General features: G+C 37.3%; 1 protein-coding gene across 1 annotated transcript in view; it reads left to right on the forward strand.

Moving 5' to 3' along the window:
- Positions 1 to 16,268, forward strand: part of PTPRQ (protein tyrosine phosphatase receptor type Q) — a 145,165-nt gene that overhangs the window by 23,232 nt on the left and 105,665 nt on the right. The window contains exons 16-20 of the mRNA XM_075496279.1: positions 5,536 to 5,698; positions 7,303 to 7,563; positions 10,487 to 10,647; positions 11,593 to 11,704; positions 12,513 to 12,739. Coding sequence (XP_075352394.1) covers positions 5,536 to 5,698; positions 7,303 to 7,563; positions 10,487 to 10,647; positions 11,593 to 11,704; positions 12,513 to 12,739 — 924 coding nt within the window. The remainder of the gene's footprint in view (positions 1 to 5,535; positions 5,699 to 7,302; positions 7,564 to 10,486; positions 10,648 to 11,592; positions 11,705 to 12,512; positions 12,740 to 16,268) is intronic.

Here is a 16,268-nt window from a genome sequence, read left to right on the forward strand (position 1 = left end):
ATTTTTTAAAATATTATAAAATTATGCTTTTAAAAGCTTTCAAAACCTGATTTTTCAGCTAGTGTGCAATAAAAAAGATTACAGGTCAAGGGTTGAATGCAACTGCAATGTAATCTTTTTTTCTTAGCTTTCCAAATTTGTAATACAAATTAATTTCATTAAACTGCAAAATAAAAAAATTATTCTATATAGAAGGATCTAAATGTTTTCTTTAGAAAGTTCCAGAATAAACCTTTTTTTTTAAATGTAGCAATTTACAAGACAAAACTGCAAACATTTGATACCTCCCGTACCCTCCTGGTCTTGGGCACGGAGTAGTTTAGGGATTTCCTAAAGTGGACATACATAAGAAAAACAGTGGATGTTTTTTTCTGAATTTGTTTAATCCTTTATACTTCACAATTTCGTTATGCCCTGTTTGAAAGACTACACTTTTTTTTTATTTTAAACCTGGTATTCTTTTGGTTCTTGAGGTATTAGAAAGAGGTAGTACTTCCCTATTCACCATACCCATACCTTTCATGATTTTATAAGCTTTAACTTCTCAGTTGTCTTTTGTGTGGCATTCTTATGTGGAAGCTGTTCTACATCTCTTATTATTTTTTTCTTTAATTTTTCTAGGCTTTTGATAACATTCTTGAGATTGGGTGTTCACCTAGGATGTGGGTGCATAATGCAGTTACCAGAAGGTTAATAGTGTTTTCTGTTTTCTTTCCTATTCCTTTCCTAGGCAATAACATGCTGTCTACCTTTCTGACTACTGTCAGACTTTTTAAAAAAAAGCTCTTCTGTGGATATTTCAGTTTGAGACAGCTCAATTTGACTCAAAATTCATAGTTCATTAATAATGATTCTGGTGTGGAAACATCCTTGACCATTGAAACAAATAATTCAGTTACTATTTCTCATATGGGCTTGTCTATACTGAGTGCTCCCTTTGTACTTTGGTCAGCTAGTGGCCTCCCCAACACCCAGATAAGCTTATTGTGTGTTTAAATTATTGTTTTCATTAGTTGTTATACCATTTTCAATTCGCTTTTCAGTCTCTTTTGGCCTGCTTACCTGTGTTTGTGCTCTGCCCTGCTTCCCTGTGCTTCTTAGAATCATAGAATGGTTTGGGTTGGAAGGGACCTTAAAGATCATCTAGTTCCAACCCCCATGCCATGGGCAGGGACACCTTCCACTAGACCAGGTTGCTCAAAGCTCCATCCAGCCTGGCCTTGAACACTTCCGGGGATGGGGCATCCACAACTTCTCTGGGCAACCTGTTCCAGTGCCTCACCACCCTCATACTGAAGAATTTCTTCCTTATATCTAATCTAAATCTACCCTCTTGCAGTTTAAAGCCCTTACCCCTTGTCCTATCACTACATGCCCTTGTAAAAAGTCCCTCTCCAGCTTTCTTGTAGGCCCCCTTCAGGTATTCGAAGGCTGCTATAAAGTCTTCTTGGAGCCTTCTCTTCTCCAGGTTAAACAACCCAAACTCTCTCAGCCTGTCTTCACAGGAGAGGTGCTCCAGCCCTCTGATCATCTTGGTGGCCCTCCTCTGGACTCACTCCAACAGCTCCATGTCCTTCTTATGCTGGGGGCCCCAGAGCTGAACGCAGTACTCCAGGTGGGGTCTCACGAGACTGGAGTAGAGGGGCAGAATCACCTCCCTCAACCTGCTGGTCATGCTTCTTTTGATGCAGCCCGGAATACGGCTGGCTTTCTGGGCTGCAAGCGCACATTGCCGGGTCATGTTGAGCTTCTCATCAACCAACACCCCCAAGTCCTTCTCCTCAGGGCTACTCTCAATCCATTCTCCGTCCAGCCTCTTTTTGTAATTGGGATTGCCCCGACCCGTGTGCAGGACCTTGCACTTGGCCTTGTTGAGCTTCATGAGGTTCACACAGGCCCACTTCTTGAGCTTGTCCAGGTCCCTCTGGATAGCATCCCGTCCCTCCAGCATGTCGAGTGCACCACACAGCTTGGTGTCATTTGCAAACTTGCTGAGGGTGCACTCAATCCCACTGTCCTTGTCACCAACAAAGATGTTAAACAGCATTGGTCCCAATACTGGCCCTTGAGGAATGCCACTCGTCACTGGTCTCCACTTGGACATCAAGCCGTTGACTGCAACTCTTTGAGTGCAACCATCCAGCCCATTCCTTATCCACCAAGTGGTCCATCCATCAAATCCACGTCTCTCCAATTTAGAGACAAGGATGTCATGCAGGGCAGTGTCAAATGCTTTGCACAAGTCCAGGTAGATGACGTCAGTTGCTCTTCCCTTATCCACCAACACTGTAACCGCATCGTAGAAGGCCACCAAATTTGTCAGGCATGATTTGCCCTTAGTGAAGCCATGTTGGCTGTCACCAGTCACCTCCATATTTTCCATGTGCCTTAGCATAGTTTTCAGGAGGATCTGCTCCATGATCTTACCAGGCATAGAGGTGAGACTGACTGGCCTGTAGTTCCCTGGGTCTTCCTTTTTTCCCTTTTTAAAAATGGGGGTTATGTTTCCCCTTTTCCAGTCAGTGGGAACTTCACCAGACTGCCACGACTTCTCAAATATGATGGATAGTGGCTTATCAGCTTCATCCAGCAGTTCCCTCAGGACCCGCAGATGCATGTCATCAGGTCCCATGGACTTGTGCACCTTCAGTTTTCCTTAGATGGTCTCGAACCTGATCTTCTCCTACAGTGGGTGGTTCTTCATTCTCCCAGTCCCTGCCTTTGCATTCTGCTGCTTGGGTGGTGTGGCTTGAGCACTTGCTGGTGAAGACTGAGGCAAAAAAGTCATTGAGTACCTCAGCCTTCTCTGTATCCTGGGTAACTAGGTCTCCCATTTCCTTCAGGAGAGGGCCCACATTTTCCCTAGTCTTCCTTTTATCACTGACGTACCTATAGAAACTTTTCTTGGTGCCCTTGATGCCCCTGGCCAGATTTAATTCTATCTTAAGTTAGCTTGCATGAATTAGACAAGTTTATAGTTTTTATTTTTCTTGTTTTGACATGATCTCCAGTTTTTAAGGATATCTTTTCTTAAAGTAATCCTCTTTACTGTTCAAATGGTCTTGCTATTTCTACATTCCCGCTACAAACTTTTCAAGTGGTGTATTATATATTAAGGTTGCATTTCAATGTTTTTCATACCATGACACTTTTGGGTGCACCTCATAATTTCCTTTTAATTTGCTTGATCATTTTTAAGTATTTATCCTTTTCTAATTAAATGTCACTATGCTGGACTTTTTATTCTTACAAAGAACCTGAGTTCTAATATTTCATGGTTGGTATTACAGAGTGGCTCTCCAGCATTTGTATTTTGAACCATATCCTTTGCAATGCTTAGCACAAATTCTGGAGTTATTTCTGTTCTTTCACTTCTCTAGTCAGAAACATTCCACTATGACATCTAAATACTTTGTCTGTGGATCCTGTTTCACTAGGACATTCAACCAGTCTCTCTTTTGTATCCTTCTTTTGCAGTCTGTCTTGTATTATCCTTTGCATTTTGCAGTCACTGTATGAACATGGTCATGCAGTCAATAAAACTTTGCAACAGTAAACTGTTCTTTAAACATATAGTTTGAATCAATAAAGATTTCAAGGTATAGTCTTGTATGGTTAACTTGACTAGAATATTCTTTGGTATATAGCACTACCATGAGACAAAGTACTTTGCTTTAATGGTCTTACACAGTTTATACCCCAATATTACAGTATCCAATTCTTTTCCTCCCCCTTCCCCATGACTTCGATTATATCCTTACCTAAAACTTGAAATCTGAGTATTCTTAGTCTAGTTTCTTGACATTTCTTCTCTCTTCATTAGTGTAAAGCTGCATTGATCTGAATGAATAAGAGTAGCCAGTTAACCTACCACAGCACAATTTGCTGATGTAGCCTGGAGCATTTTTACAAATTTTAAAATTAAATTCAGTTCTCTCGTTCATGTTTTGAACCAGTTCAGATATACTTTGGTATGTGGTCAGGTTATTTTTTAGCATCCTGTGGAAAGTAATTGTCATCTGTAATATTGATCTTTATGGCACAGTATTATTGTTCGGCATCTCATAGAGCAAGCAGCCACATTAGAAAGTGCTTTGTCTGAATAAATGAGCGTATCTTTAAATCTTTAATGAGAAGGGCTTCAGTAGACTGGTTGCTTAGTAAGGTGCACCTGCATAAAAGGGATCATTTTACTAATCATTTAAAATTAATTATCCCAGCTCACCAACTTTCTGTGCAATATATTGTAGTTTGTAGAGCGAAGAGTGCACAAAAGGTACTTTCCTAACTTGTTTATACTAGATGTAAATCTTTAATCTATAGCTTTGCTTCTAGCATTTTGCAGTGTTGTAATTCTAATAAGGTGATGACAGTCTCCGAAATTTAGTGTGTATTAATAAGTACTGTGCTGGTAAAATATACAGAGAGGAATTGGATCGTTCCTCCCCAGATGAATAGCAGCTGAACCAAAGTCCTTTCAGGTCACTGCCATGTGTAGAATATCCCGTATGTTGGAGGAAATAACGGGTAGCAGGACAGGACACACTGGTGTAGGCAGTTGCAAACCTTCTTGATCTCTTAGTACTAACTGCCATGCCTGAGAAACCCACGTGCGCCTGCTGGAGATGCTTGTCTAGAGCCCTCCTCTGCAGGGCAGAGACAGCGTGCATCTTGCCTTTCACTAGCGCAGATATGAAACAGTCTGCAGTAACAGTTTTCTATGTCCACAGAAAGAACTATCACAGGAATTTGTTTTCTCACCTTAGAGTTATCTGGGAGGTCAGAAGGAATCCTCAGAGCCTCTAGGAGTTAAGTGCCCAAATTTCAATTACTTAGTATCTCCAGCACATTTATTCTCTGCAGTAGCTCTAAACAAGTGAGTTTTCAAGGTATACCAGGGAGCAGAGTTGAGTGGCCGATTCCTTGGGACTCTTTTCAGAATCTCAGCTCTGAACAGCGCATGGGTGTTTTTTTGTTGGTTGGTTGGTTTTGTTTGATTTTGTTTGGTTTTTTTTTCCCAGAAAGGTACAGAGGTTTTGGAAGTGTCTCCATTTTAGAATACAAAAAATTTTATCTCATCCTGTTGATTAATCCTTGGGCTGCTCTTCTACCCCTTGGCTATTCTCATTCTTTCTATCTTGTAGTTAATTGTACAGCTCATCAGTACAGCTGTGTGACTGAGCAGTCAGGGTACACTTTATTATCGTTCCTTCAAGAGCAAAAACCTGTCACCTCTAAGCCATGACTTAACGTTGCTTCCTCCATCTATTTTTTCTACATCTACATCTACTCTCCATCTACTTTTAAAGATTAAAGTCACTGCTTTCACCACTGAGCTTTTAAGGAATCTTAGAGTAAGTAGTGGATCAACCTTGTGGAACATAATACAAAACTTAAGCCATATTCTTGATTTTTTTGTCTTCAAAATATGGGGGATATTGAAAATATTTTTATATAAACAGGTAGTTTGAATCTCGGAACATTAATTTTATGAAGTGAAATAGTCTCGTATAAGAAATTACTTTTTTTCCATAGCTTTCATATTGTCTAATGAATAACGAGAAGCTGCTTACCAGAACAGTTTATGACACCAGAGCTGTAGTGAAAAATCTGGTCCCTGGGACAGAATACTTGTTTCAGTTAAGGACAGTTAAAGGCTTGGATTCCTCTGTGGCTGTGGAGAAAAAAGTCATCACAAGTAAGGAAATACCTTATAACTTGTCTTCTTTTTCTTTTCGAAAAACAATAAATGTTCAGAGACATTTAAATCATTGTATGTAAGTGACTGAAAAGGGTCACACAGTTCAAAATGAAAATTGAACTTGAGGGAGCAAGTTCTGCTTCCTCTTATGATAGTTGTTTAAACAGGAGCCTTGTACGTAACTTTCTGGGTTGAAGTTGAGAAATCTAGACATAGTTGTAGGTACCTGTTTGAAAAAGAGGTGGACTCACAAAATTCTTCCAGCTCTAGCAAAATAAGATCTTGCCAGAATAGTATCCTATACTTGAAGAATTACCTCGCATTTATTTTACAATTGTTTCTGTGTCTCTTAAATTCTTGCAAGCCCATGGTCTAAGATTGGAGGATTGCTCCTGTACAAGGCCACAGAACACTTACATGAGTAAGAAGAATTTCCAGTGCTCCTGTGATACAGCATAAAAAAAGGAGAGTTTGTTTATGGCAGACATTTGAAGGAATAGATTTATATTGGATTCTGGACTGCCAAAGCAGATAAAAAACAGTTAAGTGTAATAAAAAAATAAATAATCTCCCAGGTTTATACACATGCATGTCACAGACCTCCTCCCTTCTTTGATGGATTTTCTGTGGCTTATTTGGACTACAACTCCTTAACCCAGTTAATAGTCAAGGAGGCTCTGCACTTAGTTATTCAAAGATGAGTGAATCTCTGAAGAAAAACAGATCTAGTCCTACAGATTCTTATTAATGAAAAGTGCAGCAGAATAATCATAATCACGGTCCTGAAGGTGCTTTTTATCCTCAAGCAAATATTTTCAAGAATATTGTGGATGAGTCCAGTATATAGCTACATTATGGAGAGATTACTCTATCATTTTAATGGCAAACCTTTAGGATTTTTTTCATGCTAAATAATCCATCCCTTAATGGGATTATGCTAATTAGTATTTTTCAGGAAGTTTTAAGCAAGATAAATCAATAATCTGGAAGATTCATTTTTTAGGAGGACTGGAAACATTTTTCTTTTCTAGCCACAGCTGTGCTGCACAGATTAATGGAGGTGCTATTTGTAAATAATTATCTGTGATTTTAGGAATCTTAATATAACCAAAAGGAATATTTTAAAAGGAATATTTAAAAAGGAAAAAAAGGATAATCACTGAGACTATGTGATTTACTGTATCCTTAAGTGAACAGATGAACAGTTTTCTAAAATTATATGGCCTATGATGTATTTTAGAAAGCTTTTAACTGAATAAAATCTCTACTTCTGTTTACAAAGTGTTCAACTCTCATTCTGTTTCACCAATGAGCAATGTTACTGTTCTTACAGAAGATCTGATAAGTCTGGAATTCTCTTCCATAAATTACATAGTGCACACAGGAGGTACATCCCCGGGTTTTATCCTGTGCAGCATAATTGCAGTGTTTACTATATATCCATACAAACATACTTCTGAAATTTGTATGAATATTTCATGATGCTGTAAACCCTCAAATCATTTAAATAAAAAACATTTATTTTTAAAAGATGGTACTTTTCTTACATTTTAAGGACTATACATTAATTTTTTTTTTAATCTGAATAATTTTTACTGTAGAACCAGCTGGGATATGTGGTCTGGCATTAAAAATGGTAAATACTTCCTCTGCAACTTTAATGTGGAATCCAACCAAGACTAACTTCACTTCTTATAAAGCATCTTTATCAAACAACACCTTTATAAACAAGTTCAGGATTCCAGGAGCACTGACTGACTTCAGTGTCACAGACCTGACTGCTGGGGGCATTTATAATTTCACACTGCAAAGACTAAGAGGAAATATTGAAGGAGCTTCTGCTTTCATTGAAATTGTAACAGGTCTGTATGGTTTCTTGCTTTCCCTCCTTGCAAATGAATGGTAGCCGTCAATAACAGTGCATGTTCAGCTTTGTACATCTCACTTTGTAGAATAACATTGGAATTTCAAGAGATCTTGCATGTAATAGTTTGCTGTGGTTGTGGACATACGTTACTTATACCCTATTCTACCTTCATCTAGTGATATGCTACGAAACATAATTTCTTTAGCTGCGCTGTATTTCTTTTGACCATTTTTAGTATTTTCATTATTTTTCAGGTCTTATCCTGTGAAGAGTTATGCACAAGCTGAGTTTTACCTTATCTGATTTCAGTAGGTTTTTTGCAGTGCATGAAGTTAAACAGGTTTACAAACATTTGTAGAGTTAAGGCTTTAGATTGTAAACTACTCCATTCAAGGACTCTTTCTTATTAGATTTGTGATTAAAACTTAGTGGGGTAAAATCTCAATCTTGACACATGTGTCTGCAGTTTACTCTAATGTAATAATGTAAAATACAGATGAAATTTAAAGAGCAGAAAGATGCACCAGAACTACCTCAACCAATTTCTTTTACTACTTTCTTATACTACTTTTTATAGGGTTTTTGTGGCAATGACATGGTGGTATGAGAGAGACCTGAGAAGTGTTGGAAGTTGTCATTGATTGACTACTTTGACCAAATGTCGTGACATTTGTATGTCTGCTTTTGGGATCAGTGCTTGACAAACACTTGGTTCTTCTGCCTTAGTCAGGGGGACTGAAGCAAGAGGTCAGAGAGCCTTTAAAATAAAGTGATGTAAATCCTTACATTTGTTTTGAGGTAATGTCTTGAGGGTAAAATTAATAAGAAAAAGTCTTGTATGTCTTTTAAAGTTTAAACTAGGACCGCAATGCTATAATACTTTAATTGCAATTAATATTTTTTTCTAATACAGGGAAGATTTTAAGTCAGTTTGGTTGACCTAATTGTGCTTCCTTTTACTTAAATGTATTGAGATTACACTGAATGCTGAGCCTGCTGGTTTATAATGGTTAATTTTTGGAAAAATTAACATCATGTTGTATTTTGCACTCCGTATTCACTGATGTATCTACTCAACCTCAACTGATTTCCAATCCACTCACTCAGAATATATATTGCAGACATTTAGTAGTATTTTTGTAGGTGAAATTGTGAAATTTACAGCAAATTGTTCTGGCTATGCTTTACACAAACATACTGGCTATATGCTTTATACAAATATGCTGACCACTGCTGGTAAGAGTGTGTTTGCATGTGCATGAAACAGAGAGGACTGCAGAAGAGCAAGTGCAATGAGGCTTGAGTGAACCACACTCAGATATGCATTCCCTGATGATGTGGTTAAATCTGCAGAAAGGTAGAACTGAGGCTTTTTTTCAGCGTCAGTGGGAAGGGTAATTCTCTGTCATGGGATAATAGTAGGAAGAGCATTAGCTTCATGGGACTAAATTTCTCTTTCCATGAGGACATTTTTATGCTCTCTTCTACTGCTGAGTCAGAAGTAATTCAACTGGGGTAAAGAGATGACTTTAAGTATTGTGATAACTGTACACTCAGAGATTAATCATTGGTCTGTATAAAAAGACCTCTATAAGCATAGAATCCAGCCTTAAAGGAAGTTGGGATCCGTGGAAATAATAGTACTGATGATAGCAGTAGGACTTAAAATTTGTAAAAGTGTACTAAAAGGAAGAAATTATGCTCTCAGTTACACTTGCACACCTCTACATATATTATTATTTTTTGTTGTTGTTCTGTTAGTATTAAAATAAAGCAACAAGTCAAATATCATTCATATAAGATAAACACAGACTGAATATAAAATCTAAAGGTAATATTTGGATACATTAATATTTCAGATAGATTATCTGATGGCAAAACTGGAGTTTGAAATGATTCTCCAACTTTGGATAGTCAGTGTAAAGAGTTCATGAAAGAGATATAGTCTAAGCAGATTTACAGTAAATAAGAAAGGAGTGGAGTTCTTTCAGGATGGAAGTGATATGATATTCAGACTGCACAGTAGGATATTAGAGTATAAACAGTACTAAAAGATTTAGTCTGAATTCTGAAGAACCATGTTAGTAAGGCAGACAAAGGACTGAGTGCAAGGGTAGTGGCAAATCTGAAATGTGATGAATAGCATCACTGACTGGGCTTGCTTTGGGAGATAAGCATAGGGACACCTGTTAGCTGTGCGTGCTTGCCAAAGTAGAAAGGAGACAGATGCACACAGCTATGGATTTCACAGGTGGATAAATTAAACAATATTATAGGTAGATAATGTTTTAATGACCCACTGAAGAAGCTAAAATCTGGTTCATTATTAGGCTTAGAGCGCATGATACAGATTTAAAGGTGCATTTAAAGGCAGAAGAAAGTGAGATGGTGTGACAGGAGTAGGTGGAAACTTGGCTTTCAGAAAAGGAGTAAAACATCCAAATTTTGTGGACTTAACACACTAGACTTCATGGAATTACTGGGATTCCAAATACATGAAAAGTATAAAAGAGTTAACAACCCTGTGGCTAGCAACAGAACAAGCACCAGCTACATCTTGCATTTCAATAGTAGTACTAGTTATGACAGTAGCAGTGCTAACTTTAAGGTTGAGGACAGCAGAAACACCAGGACTGTGCAGAGATTCTTTGTTAACTGAACACTGGACAGAGACACTTGAGCTTGCTCTCTGCGAACGGGGATGTCTGCAGAGCATAGTTGGGAGATTATCAACTGAGCCTCAGAGGTAGTATAGCAACTATAGTATAATTCAGTGCTGTATCCAGGCTCATTAGCAATTATGCTTCATGTAGCAGGTAAACTGTTCTTGGATGCTTTTATATTCACGTGTAACTACTAATATATTTGTAAAGGGGGTTATTTAAGTTAATGTCTTTTATTCCACAATTTTCTTTCAGAACCTGCAAGGCCAGAAGGACTTAAATTCTTCAATGTTTCATCATATTCTTTTTCACTGTATTGGAGACTACCGTATGGACATGTAGACAGATTTCACGTGGATCTTATTCCTGATCATGGTTCTGTTGTTATCCTAGATCTTGGAGTTAGGGAGTATCAAGTACGTGCTTTTATTACAGAACTTGCATGGCCAGCTTTTCCTTATGCACTGTGCTGATGAGGAATTCAAGCTTGCCTCCTTAGCTATTTAATGCAAATATGAATATGAAAGTATTAAAGAAAAATTGGTGAGAGCAAATTTCAGCATCCAGAGTTTGTTACCTAACAGCAGGTAGTGAATTTACTTTTCTTAAGTCTGCTAGAAGGATACAGCCAGTCATCCAAGGGTTCATGAATAGTTTAACAAAGGAAGGGCAGAGCTATTGAGTAATACAGACTCATTAATTGTGTACTTGCCAGGAAGATCTGTGCTTAAATCATTAATGCAGGCAACATTTCACTGCTAAGCCATCAAAAAGAAATAGGAGCACTTTTTGATTCTGCTGTCTGGAAAATATAATAATATTAACAGAAATAATGGTTCTGCTGTTTGTTTTGCTTTTGTTTTTTATTGGAACTGCAAAGATAGAGGTATTTTATATAAATGTTTGCTAAAAAGTTGTTAATTATGTTTATTTCAAAAGATGGGTAGCTTAAGGGTCAAAAACTTGTAAGTTTTTCAGGCTGCTTTTGTGTTTATTCTTTCAAAAAAGAATTTTATAATGCTTCATATTTACTTTGATAATGATGATGATACAGAAAAACCTCTATAGATACACTGATAGGTGATTCTGTGATAAAATTAATAGTTAATTTTGTTGTTCTTTAATATTGAATGTTATACAAATTTTATGGAGGTAGTTCAATAAGATGGCAAAATACTGTACTGTAGCTAGCAGATGTAAACTACTATTTTTACTGTTGTAAATACTGTTGTATTTCTAAAAGCTTATTAACAGATCACTTTCAGTAATGCAATGCTTAAACTTTGGGGGTTTGTTGGTTTTTTTTTTTCATTTTCATGATTCTTGGTAAAAGACTTAAAGAAATCTATCTCCTATTTCAGGCTGATTTTTCTAATACCATTCCTGGAACAACATACAACGTTACAGTTTCTGCAGTTTCTTCTTCACTTTACAGTTCACCTGCGAGTAGAACAGTGACAACAAACGTGACAAGTGAGTTAACAATGACTGATGAAATTTTGTTGATTTTTTTTTAACTATGCTTTTTTGTATTTATTATACGCACAGTGGTATCTGAGAAATGATAATCAGTTTTGAACAGTCATTAGAATTTTTCATCTTCTTTAACCATAAAAAAATACACTGAATCTGAGGTGTTCTATGAGAGCATGAGAGTTTTTCTGTGATATTTTTAAGAAGCAGCCCTGGATGTGAGTTGTAGTTGCAGTCATCCATTAGCTTGGCTATTTTAAAAAAAAAAAGGGGGGGGGGGAGCATAAAGGAGAACAAATTATAAGCTTTTGAAAAATTTGCTATTGTGTCATGTAGTAGTATCCATACCCCAATTTATATGTATAGTGGTAGACTTTGGAGACATTTCAAAAAAATATAGCAATATCAGGTGTGTTTTGTAAGAGAGTGCAGTTTGGTTTTGAATGGTTTTAGGGAAAGGAACTGAAATTAAGCATGCTAGAATATCTCAAATACTAAATTGCCTTTAAACTCTGTTTTGTCCATGAAGGCCTTGAGGATTACATTTTTTACATTCTTATAGAAGAATGTTCCTGGTGTTCCAAAATTTGTTTAATCATTTTTGTAACAGGACTCTAGCCATAAAAAAAAGCTTTTTATTTAACAGTACATTAGTTTTCAGTGGTTTTACTGGTTTATGCTGGCAGATGATTTAATTTCTTTAGAGAAGCTGTGAAGGTGTCTCCATTATCTGGAAACTTAATTAAAACCTGGTTTTTGTGTGTGTGTGTATGTGTGTGTGTAATAAAACAATTTTTGGTTTTTTTAGATCCTGGACCCCCTGTGTTCCTTGCAGGTGAAAGAGTGGGCTCTGCTGGGATTCTGCTGTCATGGAATACACCACTGCATCCAAATGGGAGAATTCTCTCCTATATTGTTAAATATAAAGAGGTCTGCCCATGGATGCAAACAGCTTATACACAGGTCACAACAAAGCCAGATAGTTTGGAAGTTCTTCTTACCAGTCTTAACCCTGGAACAACTTATGAAATTACGGTAAAAGCTTTACAAATGTCTTCTAGTATTTTGAATTCTGATTTATTGTAAATTGTGTGAGTTTGTGGTAAAGTGTTTTCTGAAGGACCTTGCTAATTACTGTTGCCATATAACAAAATATCTTAGCCAGGTATTTGTTTACAGTAGTGGTTTTTAAATCTACTTCAAATAATTTCCAACCAAAATTGTACTAAAAGGTAGTTTCTTCTATTGGTATTCTTATTGATGTATGGCATTATGTGGTAAAAAGTAAAAAGCAAAGGGTAGAATTTTCAAAAACATCTAAATCCTTCTTCATCTTCATTGAGATTTAATCTTTCAAATCACTGCTGCACTTTGGATATTATGTGTAGATTTATAAATTAGCTCAGCCAGATCCAGAAAAGCATGTAGCTACATACTTCTTTCTTTGATTTTAAACTTAATTACTTTAAGAAGGATTTTTCTTGGCTGAATATCTGTTTAGATGTAAGCTGTAAACACTTTAGCCTGGTTTCCCTAAGCCTGGGAGTTTTACCTAGTGTTATCTCCTGAAATAAAAAATGTCATACTTTTCCATTCCCTTTCCATAGATTTTATTGCCTAGATATTCACAGTGAATATCTACCGCCAAAATCCATACGTGTATTTTCATAACTTCTATATGTGGAATTTGTGTACATTGAGATTAGGCACTCCTGATCCATCTCTGAACTCTTCAACAATAAATGACTTCAGGTGGACAGAAATGAACTGCTATCCTCTTGGCAATATTTGGCAAGCAGTTCTTTGCCTGACTTTCATAAGAATCTTGGAGAGGTGCTTCTGTTCAATATAAAGAATGAAATGAAATGATGTGTTTGATTTGCTTCTTTCCATATCATCTAAGTTCATACAGTGCAAAGCTATAAAAAAACATTGAAGTTGACGAGACCAGGAATAGGGCTGTGCAGTGATTCTTTGTAAAGGTGGTGTGTGTGTGTGTGTGTGTGTGTAAGAAAGTAAAAATGTAATTATGGCTGCCATTGTGGGAAAGTTGCTCACTGTGAATCTAGTTGTGATGACCATGCTGATAAAAGCCAGTATATCCACAGCTGGAGAAATGTTTATCCTTTGATCTTCTGCCTCCAGTCATCTGTTAAAAAAAAAAAAAGATGCACACAAAAAAAGTTCAGCTACTATTTGAGAAAAGTATTATCACTTAGACTCCAAGCAGATTAATCTCCTCAGACAAATGAAGTTATTAAGAGAATTTCATTTGCAATTCTCAGTACCTCGGTATCACTTGTGTGGGGTTCACCATTAAAGGTTTTGCAAATTCCATTCTTTGGCCCATATATGAATATTCCCTGGGAAAACTGTGGGACATTTTAAATAATTTGTTTTACTTAGCAATAATTTGCCCTTTGTTCATATATATGGGAGGCAATCCTTCCCATTGCTGGTGCCTGAAACATTGATCTTAGAGCACAATTTGACTCAGGAAAGTGACTTGTGACCCAACAACCTCTGTCTAGAAGGGACCACATGGCTTTTCTCATGAGTGAATAAAAGTCTGTTGGCAAGCTATGGGCTGTTACGTTACCTACTGCTTTGGTGGGTGCCCTGACTGCCTGACCTACGAGCAACCTCACGGATTCAATAATGACTCAGGTGGAAAGACTTTTTCTACCTCACAGATGTGGCCAAAAATAAACACTACATGTTTTCCTTCTCTTGAGCAATTTCTTGTGGTTCTTTGGGTAATTTTTGGAGGCTGTGGTGTCATTTAAAAGTAGTTCTTGATTTTTGCATAGGTGAAAACTCTTTATTGTTTTAGGGTACCTGGCTTGGTCCTGTTGTGAAATTATTTCTGGTAAATACTGTGACAGTACAGTTCAACAAAGCTTATAAGCTTTGAATATGGGTTTCCAATCTGTTTGTAACAGTCCAGTCTTAATTTCTTTACATCTATGAAAAAAAAAATGTTTAAAGAAATAGCAGTAACAAGTGATAATTTGTTAAATGTTGGAGAGCTATGGATAATTTTGAACATCTGATCATGGATAATTTTGTAAAAATATACACTCAAGATTTTTTTTCTAAACTTAAATAATTAGTGGCAACATACTTCAAAGCATAAAAATAAATACTCCTTCCAAATGTGAACTGCAGCTACTTGAACTTTGGGTAGTACTTTGTTATCTGCATGGTAAATTTGTCCTTTTTAAATGTTTCCAAGCTTTTTTCTATAATGGCTCTTTGTGGCAGTGATCTCTAGAAGCTAACTACATTACGTAAGCATTTATTTTGATTTCTCTTCAAAGGTAATCAGTGTGTGTAGCTGACACCTTTACCATGCAAATTTTTGCATACTTATGTCAGAACTTTGACTTCTCTTGAAACTACACATATGAAATGGGAGTTTCCATGTCTGCCTTAATGCCACTTTTCCTTTCTGGCCCCTTTCTACAATACCTACTTTGATAACAAAAAATCAGTGTTCAGGTGAGGACATACCTTTAGATGTATATAATGTAATTTTAATACTGTCAGAATTTTCTGATTGCCTGTCAGCTCCCTGAAGATCTTCAGCTGATTTCCTCAGCTATTGCAATTACTGTAGAATTCATCAATGCTTAAGGATGTTTCAAGTCGTTCTCTCTGTGACACAGATGTAGGTGGGGTTGGCTTGAGTCATGAGGTGTACATGCAGGAGGAGGGGGTGTTTGTATGGCTTAAGAAGGAGCTGGCCAGCGATACAGATTTTCCTTCACCAAGCAGAGCACGTACTGCATTGGGAAGTGGTCATAGGCATATGCATCCCTTTACATCCTAGATTAAGTCTTCCATGTTACCTCGTATTTGTTTGCTGTGGTTTGTCTGCCGTGGCTTAGTGCTTTTGTCTAAATAGCTTTACAGTCTTCTGAAAGATGTGCAGTTTAGCCCTGAAAAGTGATTAGAACAGTTTTCCTTTCTGATCTGCTGGCTCCTTCCACTCTCTTTGCCTTTCGTTATCCCCTGCATGCTGTCTGTCACTTGTCTGTCACTGTACCATGATCCACACATAGTTTTGCACCTCTGCCCCTTCTCACCCCACTTTCCCCCGAGTCTGCACTGTCAGCTCCCTCAGCACCACTGCCATACCGTTGTTACCTGACACTGGTGGGAGGGAATGACTCTGCCAGCTTTAACCTTGCTGGAGAGCTTTTTGCTTTGCTGCTTCTTTCACACACCTCTCACCATCAGTGTTGGAATTTTGCTCATGTTTTACCTTTTGTTGTCTCTGTCACTTCTTTTCAAAATAAGGAGTCAGTCTTCATTCCTCTTTCTTTGTAAGTATTGCATGCCATGGCCCATTACCGAGTCAAATTGTCAGTAAGTCCTATATTGCAGAGCAAATAGCATCATTGTTGTGTTTATCTCCATAAATTCTACCAAAGTCTCAATGTACTGCCCTTCCACGGGAAGACAGCTATGATCATGAGCATTGAGACACATCCACCATAAAGTGCACCCACATTTCCCTGACCTGTTGTCTTTCTGCCAAAAGACATGCTTTCCTTGGGTT

The sequence above is a fragment of the Mycteria americana genome, chromosome 1 (genome assembly GCF_035582795.1).
Source record: "Mycteria americana isolate JAX WOST 10 ecotype Jacksonville Zoo and Gardens chromosome 1, USCA_MyAme_1.0, whole genome shotgun sequence".
Lineage (NCBI taxonomy): Eukaryota > Metazoa > Chordata > Aves > Ciconiiformes > Ciconiidae > Mycteria > Mycteria americana.